This window comes from Alligator mississippiensis, chromosome 4, assembly GCF_030867095.1.
Source record: "Alligator mississippiensis isolate rAllMis1 chromosome 4, rAllMis1, whole genome shotgun sequence".
Lineage (NCBI taxonomy): Eukaryota > Metazoa > Chordata > Crocodylia > Alligatoridae > Alligator > Alligator mississippiensis.
In genome coordinates this window covers 140,595,332-140,620,874 of record NC_081827.1, presented here as the reverse complement: position 1 = coordinate 140,620,874, position 25,543 = coordinate 140,595,332, and the positions used below count along the sequence as shown (strand labels likewise).

General features: G+C 44.5%; 2 protein-coding genes across 4 annotated transcripts in view; both read right to left on the bottom strand.

Moving 5' to 3' along the window:
* The window catches only part of ANO2 (anoctamin 2), a 313,194-nt gene extending 302,574 nt beyond the window's left edge, over nt 1-10,620 (bottom strand). Inside the window, exons 1-4 of the mRNA XM_019482201.2 lie at nt 10,483-10,620; nt 8,290-8,400; nt 6,156-6,297; nt 4,765-4,924 (exon numbers count right to left, since the gene is read on the bottom strand). Of these exons, the coding sequence (XP_019337746.1) occupies nt 4,765-4,924; nt 6,156-6,188 (193 nt within the window). The 5' untranslated portion in view covers nt 6,189-6,297; nt 8,290-8,400; nt 10,483-10,620. The remainder of the gene's footprint in view (nt 1-4,764; nt 4,925-6,155; nt 6,298-8,289; nt 8,401-10,482) is intronic.
* Nucleotides 10,621-16,912: 6,292 nt separating this feature from the next.
* VWF (von Willebrand factor) overlaps nt 16,913-25,543 on the bottom strand; it is a 203,144-nt gene continuing 194,513 nt past the window's right edge. For 2 of the 3 annotated variants that reach the window (XM_006266925.4, XM_014606374.3), the window contains exons 51-52: nt 20,280-20,377; nt 16,913-17,257 (exon numbers count right to left, since the gene is read on the bottom strand). In XM_006266925.4, coding sequence (XP_006266987.3) covers nt 17,072-17,257; nt 20,280-20,377 — 284 coding nt within the window. In that variant the 3' untranslated portion in view covers nt 16,913-17,071. Of the gene's footprint in view, nt 17,258-20,279; nt 20,378-23,068; nt 23,302-25,543 lie in introns of those variants that run through there. The other variant, XM_019482200.2, reaches the window with a different exon arrangement.

Here is a 25,543-nt window from a genome sequence, read left to right as displayed (position 1 = left end):
ACGAGATCAAAGGCTTTTTTGAAGTCAAGATATATGACATCAATCTCTTCTCCCTTATCCAGGTGATAGGTCGCCCGGTCGTAAAAGGAAATGAGATTGGTCAAGCAAGACCTTCCCGCAACAAACCCGAGCTTATCCCTTAGGATGTTGGCGTCAGCCAGTCCATTAAGGATGGCCTCTTTAATAAACTTTTCTAAGACCTTCCCCGAGATAGAGGTCAGGCTGATGGGCCTATAGTTTGCCGGATCCACTTTTCTCCCTTTTGTTGCAAAAGGTTGGAAAACCCAAGAGTGTTGGAGTTTTTTTACATCAAAATCTTTTTTTTAAAACCCTTTAAAATTTAAAAATTTAGATAGTTGCATCGAATATTACAAATATCCACTCCCTGCCCCCCATCCACTGCCAACACACACCATGCATATGCACCTCCGAGGAAAACATATTCCTTTCCTGTTTCATTTTCATGAAAAGAAGTATGTCATTAAATTTTCCTTTGTAATTTACTGTATTTACTTGAATATAAGATTATACTAAATATAAAATTACCCCCCTGCAATAGTTAATTATATATATATGGAAAATTTATAAGTTTGTTATAATTTTATAACAAAGACGTTTGCTTTGAATTTTTCCCCTCACACTACTATAGCAGGGAAAATAAATCTAGGGGGTCCAGTAGCCCCCTTACCTTCTGCCTGCTCCAACTTCTTTCCACTAATGCCCCCTCCCCTCTTCCTACCTTTTACTGTCAGACCCTTCTCTTCCTGAGCACCTAGAAGTGAAAAGCATATTTGAAAACATGGGCCATGAAATAAACATATACAGTTGTATATATGCAAACTGTTACAGGTACCCACTGATTTAGTTAATCTGGAATTGATGCATTTTACCTTTTTTGAAACTGCTGCAAGACTTAAACACAAGTATTTCATAAAAAAAGCTTTTAAGCAACACTTTGGTACCTGCTTATATATAGTACAAACCATGAATGATATTACTCCAAAGCCAAAAAACTTCATGATGAACCATATAGTGCATTGGGCTGGGCCCCAGCAAAGACAACAGTATTTCAAGTCATAGTGACCCCACAGCTCAGCACTGCTCAGTATGCATGTGTACTCCAGATACCCCCCACAAAGGATCCATGTGCTAATTAGCCTCCCTGCCCCCAACCTCATGACTGAAACTGGGTGTTCTTGTCATAAATCTGGGAATGTTCCAAAAATGTATGTGTAGATGAGGCACAAGGCAACCTGGTCCAGATACACTTCATGAAGGGCAGTACCACATTAATCATATGCAACAGGCTGAGAGAGGGGCTGACAGAGGGATTCTAAGTGAACTGTTTGGGACCCATTTGGTGATGTTTGCCACACATCTAAGACTGGTGAAGAAACAGGAATAATTGGAAATGGGAAAGAAAGGTGCAGCTGAACTACAGGAGTGAAAACAAAATCAAAATGTATTCAAAAGAATAGGCACTACCATATATCTTACTCAGATGGGCTGCGCTAACCAATGCTTGTGGTAGGCTTTCAGGCTTCCCCTCCAGCTTCCTCTTTTGGCCTTTTGGCTAGGAAAAAGTGAGACTAGGGGGCATCTGAACTCCAAGGCTTTCGGGCTTTGGGGCTTGCATGCCTGCCATGAATTTGGGAGCATCTGAAGCTCCAGACGGCAGAGTCTTGGAGATAGGATACTTGCCAGCGGTAGCCCCACATGGAGTTGAACAATTGAATTCTGCTCAGTTAAAATTTGGAACTTAATTCAGAATTGATTTGGCCTTGGAAACTAAATTTTAAAAAGTGTGGCAAGCTCCCATCAGCATTTTTGGCACCAGGGAAGGTTGTCAGAGCTTGCTCCAGTCTCTCCAACGCTGGCCTGGTATTGCAGTACATCCAGGTCTGGTGCATATTCCTTTCCGGTGGAGCAACTGCCTATTTTATTTTTTTTTAAGGGCCCCACAAAATTAAAAAAAGGTTTCCATCAGGATGTTTGTTCAATATGGGCCTTGTATTTTATAGTCAGTGTCTGTGTTGGCTCCATTTAACCAACTCTGTAGTTGGTTTCCATTACTGAATACATTTAATGAGAGTTCCTCATATGTGGATGTAAGATGACAAGCTTTTTTCCCTATGCTGATTGGGTAAAAAACCATGTCTTATATTTGAGTAAATATGATAAATGTTGACCGTGTAGTCTGCTCAAATGTAACATGAACAGGGTGTGTACCTGATGGAAGAGTGGTGGATTACACTGGGTGAGAGAGGTACAGCAAACGACATTCAGTTCAGCTGGGTTATGAATACCAATGGCATGGATGCAGAAACAACTTTAAAAAAAAAAAAAATCAAGCACATCAAGCAAAGTCAAATTCTAGTTTAAGAGGCTATGGTTGACAGTGCAGTACCATTTCTGCTGAAATGGGCCGGAAAATAATTTTGGAAGACCTGATTAGTTTATAGCCCCCCAAGAAGAGAATCCAACTCCCAAGGTATTTGGGTTTTGTAAACACAGTAGGTTTGAGGACCTTTCAAAGGAGTGCATCAAATCACCCATGTATGTTCATTGTGAGTGTACAATTCGTATTTCTTAGGGCCAGCGCTTTCCCCTTAAACAAAATGTTACCTAAATGGTCTAAATTTAATTTATCATGATGAAAAACCAGGAACAACTCCATTGAAAACAGCAAGGCCTGAAGCTGGTCTAAAGTTAGCATATGGGAGATCAGACTCAAACCCAAAATCTAAAGGACAACTTCATATGATGGACTGAAAAATGCAAGAATTTTGTGAAGGCGAGAGGGTGGGATGGCACAACTGATTTATCAGTCAACCACCATGTAGAGTTTTAGCATTCACAGAAAAGATGTAAAACCCTGGAAAAAACAGGCTAATCTGGAAACCAGTGCAGACAGTTTAACTACTGCAGCAAAAGCTACACCTCAGCAACTTTAATTGTAAAGAAGGTGCTACACTTGCATGTTAGGGACTCAGACTGACAAGATTGTATACACTGAGTGCACTTGCTCCTTCTATTTGGGAGCTGGGGCTTGCTTACTGCCACTGGCAATGTGTAGGGGGTGCACACGGGTGCATGTGCATCCCCTGACTTTGGCCATGCCCCCCCTGAGAGAAGCGCTGGCAGCACTTCTGCTGGCGGCGGAGATCAGCCACTGGGGGCAGTGGAAGGGGGCGCTATCAGGGCTCAGCCCCTCCAAATGCCAAGGCAACACAGCTGCTGTAGCAGGAAGGAGGGGTGCACCAGGCTCACAGCCGGCCCAGCACAGCAGAAAGTTTTCTTCCCTTAGTTTCTGGTGGGGTGGGGCAGATCAAGACCCCCAAAGTGCAGGCGGAAGCAGGGTAGGGGCAGGGCCAGATCATTCACCCCTGCCCCTGCTGCACTGTAGGGATTGCCCCATGACCCAGCTCTGGAGAATAGGGTCCTGGCTGGGCCGGGTTGGGTCTTGGGGCAATTGGAGCCCGGTGACTCCTGCCACTGCGTGCACTGTGGGGGAGGGGTGGCATATTCCCCCAACCCCTTGGCTCTAATGGTCCACAGCCTTCATGGTGAATGGAGAGCTGGCCAGGTCGGGTCATGGGACAAGTGGAGGCTGGCAGCTCCTGCACAGTCACAGCGCCGAGGAGCCAAGGAGGGCACATGATCCCCTCCTCCCCCCACCCCAACAATCTTTGCACGGGGCCAGGATGGGCTGCAGCTGCAAGGCGAGCTGTGCTCTGCCTGCTCCGTGCCTCGCTGCAGCCTTTGAAAGCAGCGCAGCACAGCACCATGTGCCTTGCTGTCTGGCTCACCCAGCAGCGGGACACAGAGAGGCACGGAGGTACAAAGCAGGCAAACTCAGCTCACTTCACAGCTGCAGCCCACCCTTGCCCCGTGCAAAGATCAGGAGCGTCCATGTGCCACACTTGGCTCCCCAGCACTGCAACTCTGCAGGAGCTGCCAGGCTCTTCCCAGGGATGACTTAGACAGGGTGGAGCGGGGCCGGGGTCCCTGGGGCTCCGTCTCCTCTGGCCCAGCAACGCAGCCAAGGCTGGCCCCACTCCAGCTCTGGGCCTCCTCAGGAGGTGCGGGGCTGGGGCTAAACCGGGGCCAGTGCAGGGCTGGGGGGCAGTGGACACTGGTTTCAGGCAATGACCCCTGGCACGGGAGAAGGGGCAGCTGCACAGGTGCAGTGGACCCCAGCCCCAAATCCAATCCCTGCCTGGTGCCTGCCCCAGCCTCGCTCCCTCTCCCCTACATGGCCCTTCCCCCCCACCGCCCACTTCCCCCACAGACTTTCATATGTGGGGGCACCCGTGCTCAGCCCTCCCCCCAATTTTTTTTCTCCTTCTGTCCCCAGCCCCCCAGTTGCCAATCAGCCACTGCCCCCCACCCCCCACCCCAGTCGGAGATCAGCTGCTGATGCTCCCCCAGTATTAGGAAGCACCAGTCACCCATGCTTACTGCTCATGTTCCTCTGAAAATGGTATTGTTCTCCCACTTAAATATGTGATCGCTACAGCCAATGTCCAGCACGAAGCATTACCCAGTAAGTAGATTTCTTATGCACATCATAGCTATCTAGTGACTTACATTTTAAAGTTGCAGGAAGAAAATAAATCTTGTGAAAAGAGGTTTCCAGACCTCCTGTATAGAGCATGGAGTGCAATTACTGCTGGGAACAACATTTAAAATGTTCCTCTGCCCTCCACTTTCTCATCATCATTATAGACAAGTGTTAGCAGTGAAGTCCAATGGAAAACTTACCATGTGCTGGTGCTTCCATGTTGCAGTGAGGACTTTGGCTGGAAGTTGCATCCGGGCTAGTGGGACATGGCTGTGTTGATGGTGGGCACAATCTGCTTCCAGTTCTGCACTGGCTTAATTGGTGAGCAGCACCAGCAGCTATTTCCATCCCTGCTTGAGCCTGATTTAAGCAAACCATCAACTGAAGCTAGTTAGCCAGACCTTCTCTTTCAATAATCCCCATCACAGAAGGAAAGGGGAGAAGAAACTACCCACACCCAGAGAGCCTATGGCACCTCTCTGCTGGAATTCCAGCATCTCTTCCTCACACTTCATAAAGAATCAATAAGTCATGCAGCAACAGGCATATTTTGTCAGACACTGGCAGCCAGCAGGCAAAAAAAGCCCCCCAAATAAACCACATAAAAGGTATCTCAGCCAAAATCAGCTCTGCCTCAGGGGCCAGTGATGCAAGGGTTAGACAGCCCCAGACTTTGGTTTTCCCCCTAACTGCAAAGAGTTTCAGTCTGTGAGTCTTTACAGTGTTGCTACCTGGTAGGAGTTAAGTGTAGAAACCTTTTTATAAGGCTGCGCCTCAACTGCTCATGTTACCCTGCTGCCCGGATGCTGCACACTCATTCCTGCATAAAATATTCAAGGGATTATCTTGTAATCTACTGTATAGTCAGACTGGGCAAAGGGTCCCGTTTAGCCTTCAACCTTGAGGCTTAAGCAATATTTCAGGGACAGGTGTTTTTGCCAACTTAAAGTTTTCTTAAGCAAGATTTTTTATTTGAAAATGAAAAGACCGAGGAGATAAAACCAGTTCCGACTGAAGCCCTACATCTATCTTTTTCTTCTGCTGGCTGCTTGAAATCTCACACTACAGCTTCTTCTCCCTTTGGAAGGGAGAAAAGGAACAGCTGTGTGAGCAACATGAGATTTATGTAAAAAGCTGAATTAAATGACTAAGTATTGGGGTAGGGCTTAGCACAAGGAAGTGGAGCATGACACGCTGTGCGCTCTATAGTATCGGGTACAGCAAAGAAAGATGTCTCCACTGTTTATACAGAGATGCCCGAAGTAACTGTCAGTGAACAAGCTGGGATACTGGTGACAATGTAGTCAAAGCAGGAGAATCTCAATGCAGGGTGCAATACCTTCCTTAGAAGCTGGGTACATATTTGGGCCTGTGTTTGAGCTCTGTGCTGCTATAGCTACCGAGCTCAGCCCAGGTATATATGAACACTGCTATAAACAAACCCACATTAAAATATTGGCTTCTTCTGAGCAGTTAGGAACCAGGATAGAACATTAGAAAATATAACTATGGGAGATGGGCATCACAGACATGATTGCTTTAATGGGGAAGGGTTTAGGTACACTAAGATCCTGTGTGTGCGCATTCTTACCAGAACACCTGTTCGTGTGATGGATGCAGACATGGTCAGCCCAGTTTGATCTCTGAACTCTTTTTTCAGACTGCTGCCCTGGTTCAAGCACAGTATTAAACACTTTCCACATCAAGGAATAGCAGGGTATGCCTCAGTCAGACTAAAAGAAATAAGATTAAACATCTTGCCTATAGAATTGATCCCATTTTAGCTATATTAAAGAAGTTGTGCCTAATTTTGCTGTCTTCCCATTAATGCAACTCTAGTGATGTTACCAGAACAGCTCCTGATTAAATGAAATGGAAAGTAGAATTGAGAGAATCTAAAGATTACAGCAAATAAACACTAGTTAGGATATCTGGCTTCTGTTGTTTACTGTGTGACATTGACTATTCTATAATGCTGGACAAATCATTTATCTTTTCTGCACCTCAACTTACTAGTCTTTGAAAGAAGGCAAGTAATGCCTAAAATTCTTCATATATGTCTTGCAAAGCTCAAACCATTAAGGTTTGTAGAGTTCTTTAAGATTCATGGTTAGAAACACAAGTCATTCTTTCTTAACATTAGAGATGATAGAAAAAGGTACAGATTTTTTTCCCCCATTAATTTAATTTTTGCTCAAACTATTTGACCCATTCTGTTGAATCCCTTGTTTGGAAAGGAAAGGTGCCATCTAATACTTCCAGGGTGATGTGTCAGCAAGATTCAGTGCTATCAAAATATCACATTTGTTCAGAGCATTAGTGGCAAGTGGAAATTGTGTTCTCGTAAAATGTTTTTCAAAAATGAATGCCTTCCAATTTTGGACCTGGGACAGACAGTGTCCAAAAAAAATGGAGGGAATCACTTTCAGGTTAAAGCTAATATCAGGACTCTTGGACTCTCAAGACTCTTGGTAGCAGGCAAAAGATGCTCCCAAGTTGCTTTATAAGTAATTTGAGGCAAAGGCTGTCCTTTTGTTCTGTCTACACAGAGCAAGTACAATGGTGTTCTGGTCCAGCACTAGGACTTTGTGGCACTGCCGCAGTAGAAGTAATGACAAGCATATAATACAGTAACATTTCAGAGAAACCCTCCTCATTTTCACAACAGTTCCACCGTAACTATTTGCTAGGCCTGCTGGGTCCAGTTCTACAACCCTGACCAGACATAAGAGCTTGATTCTCAGTTCCTCTGCAAGCTGTTAACACCTGTACAATGCGGGTGCACATTGCTACCAAATCAGAATGGCAGCTTTTTACACCCAGTTGGGTCAGCATGCTAGAGAATCAGATTCATGATGCTGAGAGTTGTAAGGGCAGAGAGGATTCAAAAGCTCTATCTATACATGCTTTTGAAGCCCTCCAGAAGGCACCACACCAAGAAGTATGCTTTGCCCACCTAGTCTTGCTTTGCATGGGGCAAACAAAAGGATAAGGCAGCAAGGCCACTCTGAGGGCATCCCCTCTTGTCATTCTCAAACACACTGGAAGTGTATCTTGAAAGCAGCTCTCAGGGGAGTTCATTGCTTTGTATCCCAGTTTGGTGCATATGGAGTGGGAGGTGGTGAGTTGAGTTTCTTGGCAGCACCCTCCAGAGCAGTGCAGAAGTGGTCTACACATACCCCAAATGAGGCAGAACCTTGAATGGCTGTTTTATCTTGGGCTTCTGCAACCAACTATCTAACCTAATAGTAAACCTGCTAAAGTGAACACCTCGCATTTTATATTTTATTGACTGAGGGCTGGGGATTTCAATATATTACTTCATGGGATTTATTTTTGTTATCAGCATTGTATTGTACAATGCAATACCAAATTGTATTGTAAAGAAAGCCTAAGGCATATAAAGGTAATACTTGGGCTTAATTTTAAAGGCTATATGGGAATATCACTTCAGGTCTTAATGTGGATCCATGTTGGCATAGGGGTTCTTTTTTCATGGTTTCAGATTAAATGGCTCCTATACCACCAGAGTGCTAGTCCATTACAACTATGCTAGCACAGGTAAAACAACCCTTAGAGAGAAAGGGCATATGTAATATGCCCCATTGGTGACATGACGGTAAACAATACCCCACTGAATTAGATGAAGAGAGTCAATCTTTTTAGATGATTTTTTTTTGCCATAAGAACATCATACCTGATGGTCATTGCGTTTCCCAACATACCTGGGGATGGTGTTAGCTGATAACACAGAGCCTCTGACAAGTAATGCCATTATACCAGATTGTGTTTCACCGGCTGGAGAGGTGTGGGGCTTAGAAGGCTGTAAAAGTTAACTGAGAGATTACGTGCTTTTAATTATTAAGAAGTTATATAAAACTTCTCCCCAAATCCATTTAATGTTCCTGTAATCTATCTTCTCATCTGTGGCAGGTTCATCAATCTAATACCAGGCTGCTGAAGCACAGGGGTGAGTTCTGCATAGGTTACTGAGATGCACTAAAAAGTACTTTAAATAACCAACAACCTTTACAAAAGGTATGCACAAAATTAAAATGTTGATATTCCCTTAAAAGCCAAAGTTTCCTAGGGGTTTCACCAGGGGCATTGGGCTTCCTTATAAAAGAGCTATGCAGCTGAATGAGAGAAGCTCTTTTATTAAGTGCCTTAACACACTGCTGCTTTTTGCATTTGAACCACCCTCTTAAGCAGACACCTGCTTACAGGCCTGAGACAAAGTCACTGGGAGTGCACTGATCAAGATAAACTGGGATACAATATAAAGGGAATGAGATAGATAGATAGATAGATAGATAGATAGATAGATAGATAGATAGATAGATAGATAGATAGATAGATAGATCTATTTGAGTACTTCCCCAAATTAAGCTCCAACTCCTGAGTTTCATCCCATATATATAGCCCTGGGATGAGACTCAGGAGATGGACCTTAATTTTGAGAAGTACTCAGATAGATCTATCTATCTATCTATCTATCTATCTATCTATCTATCTATCTATCTATCTATCTAAGCATCCTCTTTGTGCCCCATTCCCCTTGTATTTTATCCCACTTTATCTTGATCAGTGTACTCCCAGTGACTTCATCTCAGGCCTGTAAGCAGGTGTCTGCTTAACAGAGGGTTGTTCAAATGCAAAACACAGCAGTGCGTTAAGGTAGTTAATAAAAAACCTTTTCTCATTTAGCTGCTTAGTTCTTTTATAGGGAAGCCCAGTACCCCTAGTGAAACCCCTAGGAAACTTTGGCTATATATTATATATATTTGAGGCGCTGCAAACCACACACAGTGCACATGAAAAGATTCTTTATGCTGCATATTTGCAGTGTAGAGCCCAAATTAGATACCAGGAAATCTTGGTATCTAAAAAAAAAAAAAGCAGAGTGGCACACGTGACTGCAACTTGGGCTGCCCAAAACTGGAGCCTGGCTGGCCAGACCCACACTCCAGCTGCCACCCAGGCTCTGAGTGCCCAGATTGCCACAACTGAAGCCCTGGAAGGCCCCCAGGACCCCAGGTAAGGCTGCTGGGGCAAACCCAGGTGTTGGTCCCATCCTCTTCTACCCCACCTGTTGCAATTTGCCATTGGCCACAGCGCATGTGCAGGGGTGTTACCCAGGGACAAGTAGCAGTGGCACAACTATGTGCTGCTGCTATTTGTCCCCAGGGAAATGCACGTTCCAGTTCATCTGGACATTCCCAAAAAAGTTAACCTGCAAAACGAAGTTAACATTATGCCCCCTTTTTCTCCCCTTTGTCACTTTTTGACTATTTAGATGATAGGGTCTTCAGGGCAGAACTCTCTTTCACAAGACGTATGTGGAACACCTAGCCTTCACCTTGCTCAGGTCACAGAGGAGTTCCCATATAATAACCTAGTAAAAAATAACCTGTATCTTGTAAAGCAAAAGACTAATAAGGAAAACAAGTTCTCATCAATTTTACTACACAATGCCACTTTTTTTTCAAACTCCTGCTATAGATGATGAAGCATAGAACATGCAATCATAGTTAAGGATAGTCAGATAATAAAAGTCAGATTCTTCAGCCTGTGTAAATTAACAGACCCATTGATCTCAGAAGAGTTGCACTGATTTACACCAGCTGTGAATTTAGCTTTAAATGCATACAAGCAAGTGGTTTTCTAATGAGTGACTTCTACCTTCGTAGAGCAAATATGGCTCTGGTTTGTAGTCCTGTTACAGTCCAGTATTTTTTTGCCCAAACAAGTCTTGAAAGGTAGACATTTTGACCAGACTTCTCACTAAGTGAGATACAAAGGTTGGAAAGGGGGAACTGTTATCTTCTTATTTTACTGGACAGCTCTTGGGTTCTTGTATAATAAAACTGAACACAATCCACCACAGCCCCTGGCAAATTATACAGATCTGTACATACCTCCCCCTTCACGACCTCCAGAAAACAGTGGCACAGTCTCCTCTGCCCTGTGGATATCCCTGCATGTCCTTCCTACTCTGATAAGCTGGTGGCTGACTCATTCAATTATCTGATTAGGAGGCACATCCACAGCCATCCAACCTTAAGCAGGGAATCCTGTCAGCTTTCACATGCTAAGAAGGGGGAGGAGCACTGAGACCTTTGATAAAATAACAAGGCAAGACTCCACAAAACATGTGCAGCCAGAATCTATTCCACCAATTAGGTGCATAGGTGGAGGTACAAACAAAAGTGCAATTCACTTCCTCCCTGCTCAAGTACCTGAGAACTATTAAAGGGTTGCACTTTTGTAACATAATGTCATCTTACCTTTATGACTGAGTCACAAAAAGCAGCAAGGAAGTGGACCCACCCACTTTTTATATTAACAGTTTCTCAGGGACTCAAACAGGGTGGACTAAAATTGCACTAAGGTGCCAACATCCATCTATGTGCCTAATAGCTGAAATAGAATCCAGCTCTTTGATAAAATCAGCATTTGCCCCTAAACCACTATTACATGAGAAAAAGTGTGAGCCTTTCCTCAAGGTACAATTTTTACATGGATAAATCCATTTTTACCAGTATTTAAGTCTTATTCCCAGTAACGGCAACAAAACCAAGCTAGCTACAACTTTATGGCTGGTTATATCAGAGCTCTCATGACTAATGCAACAAGAGCTAAATTCATGGTACTTGATCCAAGTGCAGCTGAGGATTTTTTCCCTCCATAGGACATTCAACTCATTCAACTCAAGTGTCCTCCAAAGTAAACAGCAGAGAGCTTCTGTCATGTGCTCAGTGTAGTAAGAGCTAAGCTGTCTATACTCTTTCTGACATAGGGATACCCAACTTGTGGTATAGCTCCCAGGCCTTGGGTATAACCTGCTTCATTGGAGAAGCAGCAGCTCCCAAACTGAGTCTGCTGTTGACTGATTGCGGCTTTGATCCACTTTCCATCCTGCTTGGCATGTTGGTGGAACTACTGAGGCTCAGCACAACCCCCCACCTGAGCTTTTACCTTTGACACAGATTATGTCTACACTTCACAGTGCTGAGCTGCATGGAGAGACCCAAACTAGCTCAAGCTCCTGGAATCAGTAGAGCTGCATTAATAACAAGGGCATTCTGCGTGTGCTAATGTACCCTACTGAGATGACAGCCCATCAGTGTAGGCCATGGGATAAGCTGAGGGGCAGTGGGAAAGTGAACCAGATGTTCAAAGAAGGGTCCAAGGAGAGCGTGCGTGTGGGGGTGGGATTTTGAATCCTCCCTGAGTCTGACTATACTTGCAGCATCACCTCTGAATGTTCAGGGCTGGGACTATGTAAGGAAGGAAACAAGTTAGGAGATGGTTTCTGCATTTTTTCCAAAGAAGCCAGGGACAAGGAGGTCGTTGCCATGATGGGCATACATTAGGGCTGTGGGAAGCTTCAGTAGCCGATTTGATTCGGAAGAGATTTGGCCTGATTTGGCACCCAAATCTCTGAATCTGAATCAAATTGAATCAGGAGATTCATTAAAAGGTCTGAATCGATTCAGAGATTCAGCCATACACTATAAAGGCAGCAGTCCTTGACAATGCTGGACAGGACACAGCTGCCTCCACCAGGTAAGTCTGTTGTGGTGGGCTGAGTGGGGAGAGAAGGGGCATGGGGGGTGTCACAAACAAATTAAGTAGTGCCCATGTCACAAACAAGTAATAACCATTTAAAACAGTTTTTTCTGCACTAGGTTAACTAAGGGTTAACAATAATGATAGTAACCGCTTTTTTTCTGCGCATGTCAAAAAGAAATTTATTGCTGCGCCACTAACAGAGATAAAAACTTTTGCCTTCTTTGCTTTATATAAATCATTATAATTGGTCAAAGAAAACAAGGAGTAACCCTGTGAAAATAACACCCTAGCAAAGACCGCTAGATAATTGGCGATTCTAATTAGATTTATGATGTGGCGAAAAACAATTGGCTATCATACAAACAAAACCGGCTTACATTTTTCGCAAAGTCGAAGACAACTCTGCCCACACCTTGGAGTAAATCTGACAATTTGATCAGTTGTCAGCGTCTTCCCGCCGCGACCTCCCTGGCGTACCCTTGCCCTGCATGCCCGATAAGCCGACCGCCGGCCCGTATATATATATCTGCAGAACAACTGAACGATGTCAGTGAGCAATATACATCAACCCTCATCAAGACAGAATCTGAGGCTGAGGAAGTAGAAGGATTGTGGGTTAGGCTACATGGGGGGCAAGGAGAAAGGGATTTGGTGGTAGGGGTCTGTTACAGACCCCCACACCAAGGGGAAGAAATAGATGCGGGGCTCCTGAGGCAACTCTCGGAGACCACAAAAGCTAAAGAGGCGGTAGTCATGGGGGACCTAAACTACCCGGACATCTGCTGGGAGACGCAGACAGCAAGGTCCCATCGCTCACGCAGGTTTCTAACTTGTGTACAGGACCTCCACCTGACACAGGAGGTGCATGGTCCCACTAGGGGGAATGCCATACTGGATCTGGTATTGGCAACGGGAGATGACATGATAGGGGACCTCCAAATCGGTAGCTATCTGGGAGACAGTGATCACCTTATGATAGAATTCAACATAAGACGGCGAGTGGGAAAGGTAACTAGTAGGGTGAAAGTGCTAGACTTTAGGAAAGCTGATCTCATTGCACTCAGGCGATTAGTCAAGGAAGCACTGCAGAGTAGGAGTTTTGATGGGATGGGTGCCCAAGAAGGGTGGCTGTGCCTAAAGGAAACGATCCTTTGGGCACAAAGCAAGACGATCCCGAGCCAGGCAAAAGAGGGAAAGGGGCCAGGAGTCTTCCATGGCTGACCAGAGAAATCCAGGGCAGCCTAAGGGCCAAAAGGGGAGCACATAAAAAGTGGAAACAGGGTGAGATCACTAAAGATGAATATACCTCCTCTGCTCGTGCTTGTAGGGAGGCAGTTAGGCGGGCCACAGCTACCATGGAGCTGAGGATGGCAACCCAAGTAAAGGACAACAAGAAATTGTTTTTTAGATACATAGGGAGTAAAAGGAAGGCCCAGGGAGGAATAGGACCCCTGCTAAATGGGCAGAAGCAATTGGTGACAGATAGAGGGGACAAGGCTGAACTCCTCAACGAGTTCTTTGCCTCAGTGTTCCTAAGCGAGGGGCACGACAAGTCTCTCACTGGGGTTGTAGAGAGGCAGCAGCAAGGCGCCAGACTTCCATGCGTAGATCCTGAGGTGGTGCAGAGTCACTTGGAAGAACTAGATGCCTTTAAGTCGGCAGGCCCGGATGGGCTCCATCCCAGGGTGCTGAAGGCACTGGCCAACGTCATTGCAGAGCCACTGGCGGGAATATTCGAATGCTCGTGGCGCACAGGCCAAGTCCCGGAGGACTGGAAAAGGGCTAACGTGGTCCCCATTTTCAAAAAGGGGAGGAAGGAGGACCCGGGCAACTATAGGCCGGTCAGTCTCACCTCCATCCTTGGTAAAGTATTTGAAAAAATTATCAAGGCTCACATTTGCGAGAGCCCGGCAGGCCAAATTATGCTGAGGGGAAACCAGCATGGGTTTGTGGCAGGCAGATCGTGCCTGACCAACCTAGTCTCCTTCTATGACCAGGTTACGAAACGCCTGGACACAGGAGGAGGGGTGGATGTCGTATACCTGGACTTCAGGAAGGCCTTCGATACGGTATCCCACCCCATACTGGTGAACAAATTAAGAGGCTGTGATGTGGATGACTGCACAGTCCGGTGGGTGGCGAATTGGCTAGAGGGTCGCACCCAAAGAGTCGTGGTAGATGGGTCGGTCTCGACCTGGAAGGGTGTGGGCAGTGGGGTCCCGCAGGGTTCGGTCCTTGGACCGATACTCTTTAATGTCTTCATCAGCGACTTGGACGTGGGAGTGAAATGTACTCTGTCCAAGTTTGCAGATGACACAAAGCTATGGGGAGAAGTGGACACGCCGGAGGGCAGGGAACAGCTGCAGGCAGACCTGGATAGGCTGGACAAGTGGGCAGAAAACAACAGGATGCAGTTCAACAAGGAGAAATGCAAAGTGCTGCACCTAGGGAGGAAAAATGTCCAGCACACCTACAGCCTAGGGAATGACCTGCTGGGTGGCACGGAGGTGGAAAGGGATCTTGGAGTCCTAGTGGACTCCAAGTTGAACATGAGCCGGCAGTGTGACGAAGCCATCAGAAAAGCCAATGGCACTTTATCGTGCATCAGCAGATGCATGACAAATAGGTCCAGGGAGGTGATACTTCCCCTCTATAGGGCGTTGGTCAGACCGCAGTTGGAGTACTGCGTGCAATTCTGGGCGCCACACTTCAAGAAGGATGCGGATAACCTGGAGAGGGTACAGCGAAGGGCAACTCGTATGGTCAAGGGCCTGCAGACCAAGCCCTACGAGGAGAGACTAGAGAAACTGGACCTTTTCAGCCTCCGCAAGAGAAGGTTGAGAGGCAACCTTGTGGCTGCCTATAAGTTCATCACGGGGGCACAGAAGGGAATTGGTGAGGATTTATTCACCAAGGCGCCCCCGGGGGTTACAAGAAACAATGGCCACAAGCTAGCAGAGAGCAGATTTAGACTGGACCTTAGGAAGAACTTCTTCACAGTTCGAGTGGCCAAGGTCTGGAACGGGCTCCCAAGGAAGGTGGTGCTCTCCCCTACCCTGGGGGTCTTCAAGAGGAGGTTAGACGAGTATCTAGCTGGGGTCATTTAGACCCAGCACTCTTTCCTGCTTATGCAGGGGGTCGGACTTGATGATCTATTGAGGTCCCTTCCGACCCTAACATCTATGAATCTATGAATCTATGATGATCTCTAAGCTGTAACTAACTAAGTATCTCTGACCTCCGTCTTACACCACCTTGACATGAGTAAACAATCTTGCTTTGCAACCGATAAGCGTCTGCCTAATTAATTCCACTCCACGCGTCACAAGTACCCACCTGACGGCCTTCTAAGGCCCCGGACCTTTATCTGCCCGGGTGGGAGTCAGGGAGAGCTGCTGGCCAGCTGCCCTGGGTCCCGACAGGGGGGTGCAGATGAATGCCTCCACAGCGAGGGTGGGGAGGCGTGGGACTCGGGGAAGGGGGCTTCTGCCACTGCACCCTGCCACACACTGCCAAATCAGGGAGCTGCTCTTCTGGTGGTTCCTCTGATGGCTCTTGCCACAGGTCCAGGAGGGCATGGGAGTGGGAGCGGGCATGTGCCCCCAGATCTGCATAGGGTGGGCTGGGCCAGGCTGTGCTCCTGGAGGCTAGCCCTAGCCACCTGCCACAGGGACAGGTGGAGCCAGGCCTGCACTCCAGGTGGCTAGCCACAGCCACAGCCTGGAGCACAGCCCAGGCTCCGCTCGCCCCGCAGAGTGCAGTGGAGTGGGGACTATAGGGGGACTGCAGCCAGCCTACAATTCCCCATAGCCCCTGCCATGGGCCCCACCCCTCTCTGGGTGCACACACCTGCCCCCATGCCCTGCTGCTGCTCACCCAGCCGGGGCAGAGCAGGGCGAAGCTGCGACTTGTCTAGGAGTTGCAGAGAGGCTGGAGCAGCTTCCGCTGCTGTGCATCACTTGTCTGAGGCAGCGCAGTGGCACTGTCCCATGCTCCCCGCCTCAGCTGGGCGAGCGGTGGGAGCACATAGCCCCCGCTCCCAGGACTTTCTGCTACCTATCCAGAGTGCACCTGAGCGCAGCCCACCCCATGCAGGGGGAGCACTGGTGCACCCCTGACCGGCTGCGCTCGCCACTTAGGCGATGGGCAGAGGAGGCAGGCAGGAGTGCTGGGGCCCCCTGGAAGCACTGGCCAGTTGCTCCAGCTGCTCCCAGAAGCAGCTGCAGCCACTCCCAGAAGCAACTGTAGCAACTGGCTACAACGATCGGCCATCACGGGATCGGCTGTGGGGGTCCCCCCAGGCAGCGAGATCACCACCCCGCCCCCCCCAGGCAACGAGATCAGCCATGGGGGACCCCCCCCAGTCAGTGGGACTGGTCGCAGTGCGGGGGCACATGCCAGTGGTAGGACACTGACCAGGCCCTCATCCCCCTGTTTTACTTGTGGCAGGTTAGGGTGTTCTCTGTGTCTTTGGGCAATATGCTTTCTAGTTGTGCAACAGGAATGTTTGTGGTTTTAGCAACGGGTCAGGCACACACTTTTACAGTATGGTTTAGAAAGGAATGATCCTGCCTTGAGCAAATGTTGAACTAGATGACTTCCTGAGGACCCTTCCAGCCCTACTTATCTATGATTTTATGATGGAGTTACTTTTCAGCAACACTACATTTATGTTGAACATAGTTAACTTAGGATTAAATGAGTAATGACATTTGAAAAAAAGGACAGTTGGAAGATTTCTCACCAGGATTCAGAAAGTAAAAGAGGCCAAAATGCTAGTAAATAAGCTTTACTTTTATTGCTTGGTATGTTGATACAGTGAGTGCAGTGGTTGTATAAATATAAAAAAAGCCACTTAAATGAGAATTGCTGGGTAAATTCCCATTTGTCATGAAAATTAAGATTAAATGAGTATGCTTCTGGACAGATCCACTATGTGCATTTACGGGCCAGACAGTCACACGCCAATGCAGATGATACTGCATGCTGCACCACCGTGCCATTGACACAGAGAAGAGGGACTTCCACCACCTCTGTGTGAGTAGCTGTACAACAGCTACACTGATCTTCCCACCGATCCAGCTGAGTGGTATATTTGGTACTGCTTTGACATTTGCCCTGAAAGGGAAATAAATGACAATATGAATCTGGTCAAACTATTCAAAGTCAGTCGAGTAATTTTCAAGGTCCAGATTCTGCCCCCAGTTACACCCAGGCAACCACATTAAAGTTGATGGAAGTTTTGGCCTGGAGTTCAGCATTTGTTTGGACACACAAAATATGAGATGAAGAGCAATCAAATATATTATTCTAAGGTCTTATAACTCCAGTAACATATCTATACCCATGAGAAACTGCTAACCAAAAAGAATCAATGTCACACAAACAAATAGCTTCAATAAGATTATCCTAGAAGGCTTTTAATATTGTGGTAAACTTCCTGGGCCCAGGTACCACCAGGAAACGCTAACAGGAAGCACAGTTTAAAGTTTAAAGCACTTTTGAAAGTTTGTATTCAAAAGTTTTTTCAGTTGGATCTAATAAAGTATTGTGGGGAGAAGTCACATGGGCAACAGGATCTTAACATCTCTTTCAGGCATATCTAGGAGTTCTTTATTTCCTGTCCTATGTATATTCATTATCCCTATTGTATCTTCTTATGTCATTCTCCTTAAACTCTTTAGTGGGTTTTTTTCCTACCACACCTTCCAGTTTTTCTATATCTGTTCTCTAACACAGTAACTCAGACTATACACGTAATTCAAGCCGGGCAAAACTTGTTCTTGATAGAAAATGGGGTTTTCAATTAAATAAAAATTTGCAAAGTCTACTTTCTTGAAAAGTTTTTCAAATAGTAAATGGTAAATTAAAAACTGGTGTTCAGAGTTGGGGTTTTAACCACAAATTCCAGTTTTCTTTGCCACGTTTTGACTTTTTGTCAAAATTAAGAAAATGTCAAAAAAAGTTAAAATTAAAAACGACTCTAATTTTTACCTACAAAAATTATATTTTCTATCAATATTTTCTAGGGAAATAACATTTTCCAACCACTTCTAAAAGCATACAGTAGTTGACTTTACCAGTGCTGCACAAAGAGGAGTAATGTTTTTTTATCTTGATTTAGTACAATTACCTCTACGTGCCTTAACTGCAATCAACTAAACATACTGGAGAAAGCAACACAACAAATGTCTCACTTTGATTTCTCATTGATACTCCACATCTTATTGTATTTTATCCTTATCAGATTCATTCTGTTACTTTGCCTATTTCTCTAAGATTCATTCTGTTACTTTGCCTATTTCTCTACAAGTTGCATCAGCCCAATCTTTTGTACATTAGTTATCCATATTCATTATTCTAACTATTTGCAGTGTGTAAAAACAAAATAAAGAGGAGGAAATGATGAACCCAGTAGTCCTTACTTTGGTTTTATTCAATCCTTACTTGAAAAAAACAAACAAACAAAACATGCATACCACTCCCTTTGGGAAAGGCTAAGATTTCAGGATTTGGAAAATTTACATCATGCTTTTTGTGCTATGATATCCCAAACTGTTTCACAGGTGGTATGCATGTGTGTTAAAATTGCTCAGTAACTCCTTGATGCAGTAATTTCTGAGAAGGAACATAACAGACACTGTCTCTCATAACATTATTTAACAGCTTTTAGGAGAGGACCTAAGACTTAATCTTAATTCAAACAGCATTGGGAAGTTGGAATTGGTAAAACGGTGTCACAGAAATTGATACATTTTTCTAAATTAAAATCTCTACTCTTAGGAAAATTGCCATTGACCCTTTCCTAAACTAGGGTTGGCAAGCTGGTCAATAGATCAGCCAAGTATTATCAATTAAGCAGTCAGTTGACTGCATATTTTTGACTGGTCGAAGATTATAGCAGTTTTACAAAAGAAAACCTACAAAATTTGTGCTTTGTCTATGTATTATTTGGACCTATTAGCAATTTTTTTTTACAATTTTTAACTGAAATTTGACCAGTCAATGGACCGAACATTATCTGACTGGTCAAATACCCAACCCTATCTTAGATACAACTGGCACTCAGTTCGTGGAGACAAAGGATATTGCAACAATTTTCTTATTTTGGAGACAGGTAGGTACTGGACAGGAATTTTGCACTATGGGAACATCCTCCCCTCAAGCAGAGTATAGCCAGAAGACCAACTGGAAGCCTACCATCTTGGAAATGATGGCAAATGCAATCTCAATGCATTCAACTCCCAAACTTTTCCAGCTTGTCATGGAAAGGAGAAAGACCCTTATTTATCTACCACAATATTCAAAGAAATGATAGGGTGCTAAAGAAAACTGCCTCACCCATTAACCTCGTGGGATTTAAGGAAATAATTTCAAGCATAACAAAAAACAGAATGAGGAATTATTCTGGTGAAACCAGCCTGGGAACAGAGTTTCTCAGTTACTTCCTAGAGCTGTCCATCAAAGAGCAAAGGAGACATCTGGAAAGAATGTTATGCTCCTGTTTCAAATCGAGTTTGTTGTATTATATGAAGTGACTGATGAATAGGAAAATTCCATAGCATTGTGCTTTTGTTCAAATTATGGAAATACATGAGACATGTAGTATAGTGCATGGGCTAAGGGAGAAGTCATGTCTGATATTGCAAAGCCCATTTTTTAAAACCTGCATACCTAAATGTTAGGTGTTTAAATACAGTTGTTTAGGAACTGATGTATCGGCTTAGAAGTCTAAAAAGGGTTATAATGTGCCTAACCTCAGATACCCAGCTTTGAAAGCTGGGCCCAATATTAAGAGTGAAATTCATTCATATGCAGGAGATTCTAGCATAGCCCCTGGGACCCTGTATGTTTTTCAAGGAGCATGGGGAAGCAATAGTATGATTGAAGCCTTTATGCTTTCTCTGTGTTGTAAACATGGCTTCTATATCAGCTTGAGGAAGGAAAAATATATTGCAGAACTGAGTTCAAATTCACATAACTCCAGTTGTCCCGGTCTGTAATGGTAACTGGAACAGGGACACGGACAGAAGTGGGTGTCCCATTCTATAGGATGGAATGGAAACCACTGAGAAGCAAAAGGCTGCCCCCCGACCCCTCAGGTGGAAGGAGGGATAAAAGGAAAATAAATTTTTCTTACCTCACAATGGGAAATCAGTACTTCATTTTCAAGCAGGCAATCATTGATATTTATATATTTTAGCCTAGAAACAAATGGTCTGCATTCTGCTTCTATACCTACCAAATAAAGAAAAAAGGCAATTAAATCCATTTGTAAATGTTGCCAGTGGTTTTAGATGCATCTTTGTTCTTTTTTAAATCTCTGAACACTACTTGGTACTTATTACACCCAAATACATACAGCCATCACAAGAGCTCTAGGAAAACAAAGATGTGTGCTTCCCTGGGGCAAATAAATGATGTGTGAATATCTAATACTTCAGCTTTAAAAGTCTAATGAATAACACTGAGTTCCTGTGTTAAAATTAAAGTAGCCAAATGGAAAGAAATGACAATAAAACAATCCTTTTTATGATGGGTGACATTTTAAGGCCCTGTGACTGTCCTTCACCTACAACATATTTAGCCCTGATGTAAGAAAGTCCAGTTCCAGTGGGTATCAGTAGAGTTGCATTGTGTTACACTAGAAATTAATTTTGACTTGAAATCTGCCCTTATCTGTCTCTTGCTGTATTGCATAGTTTTGAAATCAGTGTCTTATTTTTCCCTTTAATAGGATTTGTGCTGGAAAATCTCCTGTTAACAAATAAAACAGGATGCTTTCTAATGGCATCTGAGGACTACACTATTCCATCGAGAGTATCCATTGAGATCATATTGACAAGGATTATTTCTAAGTATGTGTGTACATATGGGTATGTACATGAGTGCATGTGTTTACTACAACAGTTTTCTCTAGAGGCTCCCGAGTGTAAGATTCAGGCAATATAGTGCAGGAAAGGATCACACTGATATAAATACTTTATTATCTATTCAGTCCGAGTATGACCAGATGGAATTAGAGTGAGTATTTGTAGAGTAATACTCCATAACATCACAATTGTTATGAAATCAACCCTCCCCTGCAAAGACATTCAGAACAGACTGGCAGACCTTTATTAGAAATGTGCACTTTATAAACAAGTGCTAGATTTTGCATGAAGATAAGCGGGTTACATTCTGCATTCCCACTACTTAGAGTGACAGCCTGAGCCAATTATCATCAGTAGAAGTTTTGCCATTGTCAGTAGGGTCAGGATTTCAAACTAGTACACACTGCTTGGTGCTCCTGGTTATATCAGTGGAGGAAGTTCTCATTGCCCCCTCTCTATCTGCTGAGGAATCCACACACGTCACAGCTGTTCCTGACTTGCAGCATGTATTTGTAAGTTGGAGGCTGGTTGGTTCTGGGAGGAACCAGAGCAGTGCTTTTGGTTATTCCCCCAATATATGGCACATATGCCTCATATGTATCATAGCAACAAGGTAGCTGTACTGCTGCTCCATGGACTTGACAGGGTGCTCTTCCTCTCATGCCTGTTTGTGGACAGAAGCCTACTGTATAGTAGGCTTCATGACTTGACCCACAGGACAGATGCTCTCCCAAACACGAACCAATTCAAATGTTATGCCAGAATACCATATCTTGGTCCACACTCTATCAGTGGCCTGCATAGGCATAGCAAACACCTGCTGTTTGTTTCTTTATTTTCAGTGTTAACATGGACCATCACCATGTGTACAGATGAATTTACTTTACTTAATTCTAGCTAGCAACTGAATCTTCTATGACTGGCAGATAACCTGTTATTCAGAGCTCAAGGCTGTCTTTTTACCAATATATCCTTGTTTCATTTTCTGAAACTTCCCACTATCATTCAGAGCACACAGGAGTCATCTGAGTGAATGCACAATTGGCCAAATAAACACACGTGTTTTCAAGATATGAATCTTCCCAGCAGCTAAAGCAGCTGTCAGTACCTTTTCCAAGGTACTGTTGGCAGACCTATTGACTTTCTGCCTTTCCAGGGCTTCACATTTCACCTGAAAATACTCCATAAGCTTGAAAAGTTGGCTGCAGGGCTGGAAGTGCCACTTCACTTTCAAAGTTTTCATCACTTCATTGGATAAAAATTGTCCAAGTAGAATGAAGACACGGGCAGTCACAATAGTAGACACAAATCCCATTTCAAAATAACTGTCATCAGCATCTCATCCTACCCTCCCGATTTCTTTGCTCCTGACTGATAAACCAATTACATTTTTTATTTCATTTTCACAAGCCACAACCCCTCCATAGACCTCAGGTCACATGTACATAACTTGATGCAACATGCATAGTCAAGGTAAAAAAACAAAAAAGCATAAGGAGCAGAAACCTAACTTTGCATCTTTCAGAAATAGGGATGTGGGGTGGAAAAGATCATCCTCTATAAAGAACCAAATACTTGACTAACACCAGCTCCTTGTCACACACTCACGAGCAAAAGCCCAGGAAAAATAATGAGCCCTGAGGTCCCAAAGTTCAGACCCTGCTGAAACAACCATGGAGGAAGGATAAAAGTAGACGGTCTCCAGCACTAAGACTATTCAGTCATGGGCTCCTTTACTGTCTAAAGTTAGGAACCATTAACGCTAGCATATGAGCTAATTCAGCAGCTGTGGGATGATTCTGACTCCGTTGAGAAATACAATGGTTTCCTAGATGTCCCAGCGCATACAAGCCCTGAGAGAAGCAGTCAGCCTCCAGAACTGAACTTTGAACTGGAGACAATTGGTTCTTTGAATAGGTACAAAAAGCGGAAAGACATAAACACTCTCGAGGCTTGGAAAGGTTATGGCACCGATACATCAATCTTTACAGTCATGAAAAACTGATTACTTCATTATCTAAGATTAAATAACTGTTACATTACTCTGTTTTTAGGGCAACTGCGCCAAGTCCAAACATTCCATATACATTATATAGCAGACTGCATGTGCATAATGCAGGCCTTGATAGATTGTTAGGCCACTGAAGATAATTAAATAAAGAATGGAATAAAAAGAAAGAAAGACACGTACCCAAAAAAAGATTATATTTGCTAGGCTCAGAGCTGCCAATCTGAAGAAAATCTGTGAAAGCGTGATAAAGCTCCTTTAGAAATGCTGGGTGTGGGCCTCTGTTGGAGAAGTGACAAGAGCGGCAGAGAGAGAGAATGTGGCTTTCAAGTAAATATATTATGATAGCTGAAGGCTTAACATATGTATATTGCATTTAAATCTCTCTGAAAGACAGGTGATCACCAGTGATAAAGCTCCTTTAGAAAGTACAAGAGAGTTCATGAAAATGCTGCTCTAAGGTTAATGCAGTGGGGGTGAAAGAAGGCTTCTGTACACTGCATTTGCCAGAAATGCTAAAAATAGCCCCTTGTCCTAGGACATGGTGGTGAAGGCCCCCATCCTCTCCCCCCCCCCACCATCCTCCCCATGGACATTGCCTGCCCCCCAATCCCTCCTGTAGACCTTGCCGCCACCCAATACCCCTGTGGACCCTGCCTGCCCCACCCAAATCCCTCCATGGACCCCCTGATCTCCCCCCCTCACAGTGTCTGCTTGTCCCCTGCACTAGTCCCACCCCATCCCAACTTACCTTAGGTCAAGAGGCTATTTTTAACTCAATCTAACCTCCCCTTAACCTCCCCAAATGTCTGTATACAGTCATTGTTCCATTGCAGAGATTGAGGCTGGCATCATAATGACTAACTGGTAAGGTTATACTTAGTAAGTTAGAGTCAGTAGTGTGTTTTGGGAGCAGGAGTGGGTGGTTGAAGATGGTGCGCTTCATTCTAAGCAAAAAACTGAGGCAGCTTTCATTTTTCTTCACTTTAACCTATCCACCCATCCACAAGATCTCATGAGTCACTATTCTTATTCCCACGCATGACAGGTAAAGAATCCCTTTAAATCGCATGAGTCAATACACATGCTCATTTGGCTAAAACATTCATGGCAGAGTGACAAGGGGGTAGTCCTTGCTTTAGTCACTGTTGTGACTGCAGTGTAGACATACCTAAGCAAATATTTTAAGCTGTCTGGCTCAAATACTGAGAGCAGCAATACATGGCAGCCAAAATCTCAGTGCAGGCTGCCAAACCCACCCAAGAAGTTGGACAAATACTCTGTGTTGCTGAATCTGTGCTGCTCAGAGTACCTCATCTGGCTAGTTTAAAGCTACCTTGGGTACATTTATGCTACAATGCACTGACTCCAGCATTAAACCCAGCACTGGTTCCTGCCCCCAAGATTAACAATCATTTCCAAGATTGCTTTTTCCAGACTAGGAGTAGGTGACTCCCTGTGTGGTGATACTAGACAGGACAGGTGGTGTTTCGTTAGGGTATGTTTACTTTGCACTATATAGGATACAGATAATGAACAAGGTCTACACAAGCTAGGGTGAATACTGGAAGTGGTCCAGCTGTGGGAACACAGATATCTGCCCTGCTTCTCAGTCTAGGTATACCCTTATGATTAGGTGTTTTATAATGAGGGAAGACTACCAGGGTTTCTGTGTGCAAAGTGCCCTCAGACAATAACCCTTGTCTAATCATTACAAAAGGTCTCCCATCTCTTCTCTAGCAAGAGAAGCCCTGCACTCCAAAACCAGAGGCTTTGGAAATATGCTCAGATTGTGTCAATTTGGAAAACAAGTGGCCACACTGGAGGTTTACACACAGGCCTCCCATATGAGAGTAAACAGCATGGTTTGCTTTACTTTACATTGTAGGCACAAAGATAATTACTGGATAATAAGTTTGGTTCAGCTTTGGGACATACTGGCTCCTGCCTGATGAGGGGCTCATGGTAGTGGTGAATCTGCCTGCACTGGAATACAGCACCTATAAGCTTTGCCCGACCTTGGAGCCCAGAGCTTGCCAGGGCTGCACCAAAAGTAGGTAGCACAGTATAAGTATAGGTGGTGGCAAGACCAGTGTGTCCAGTGGGCACACAGATTTCAGCTCTTCCCTCTGCAGCCTCTGGATAATACTCTTTTGCAGCTCCAATCTGAATTTAAAATAGTCTTCTCCAAACAGAATTCAGTCGGAGCAAGGGACTGTAAGGACAAACACCGCTTTGCCTTCCCTCAGTGTGGGCTCATTTTTAGAGAGAGTAGCCCCTCGTGGCACAAGAAGGTACAGTTTTCACCACCTGCAATGGACATTGTTTGGAAGTGGATGTTTTCCTTGTAACTGTCCTTATAGCACCCACTATATTCTCTCATTTAATGAATTACAGTCCCTTGTGAATCTTTTAACTAGAATGTTGAAATCTGTTTGATGTAAGGGTTAATAGACAGGTTTGCACATTAAATTTTTTCTTGAAGCCTGGTAGATAAAAAGCCCTCTTCACTGAATTACCAGA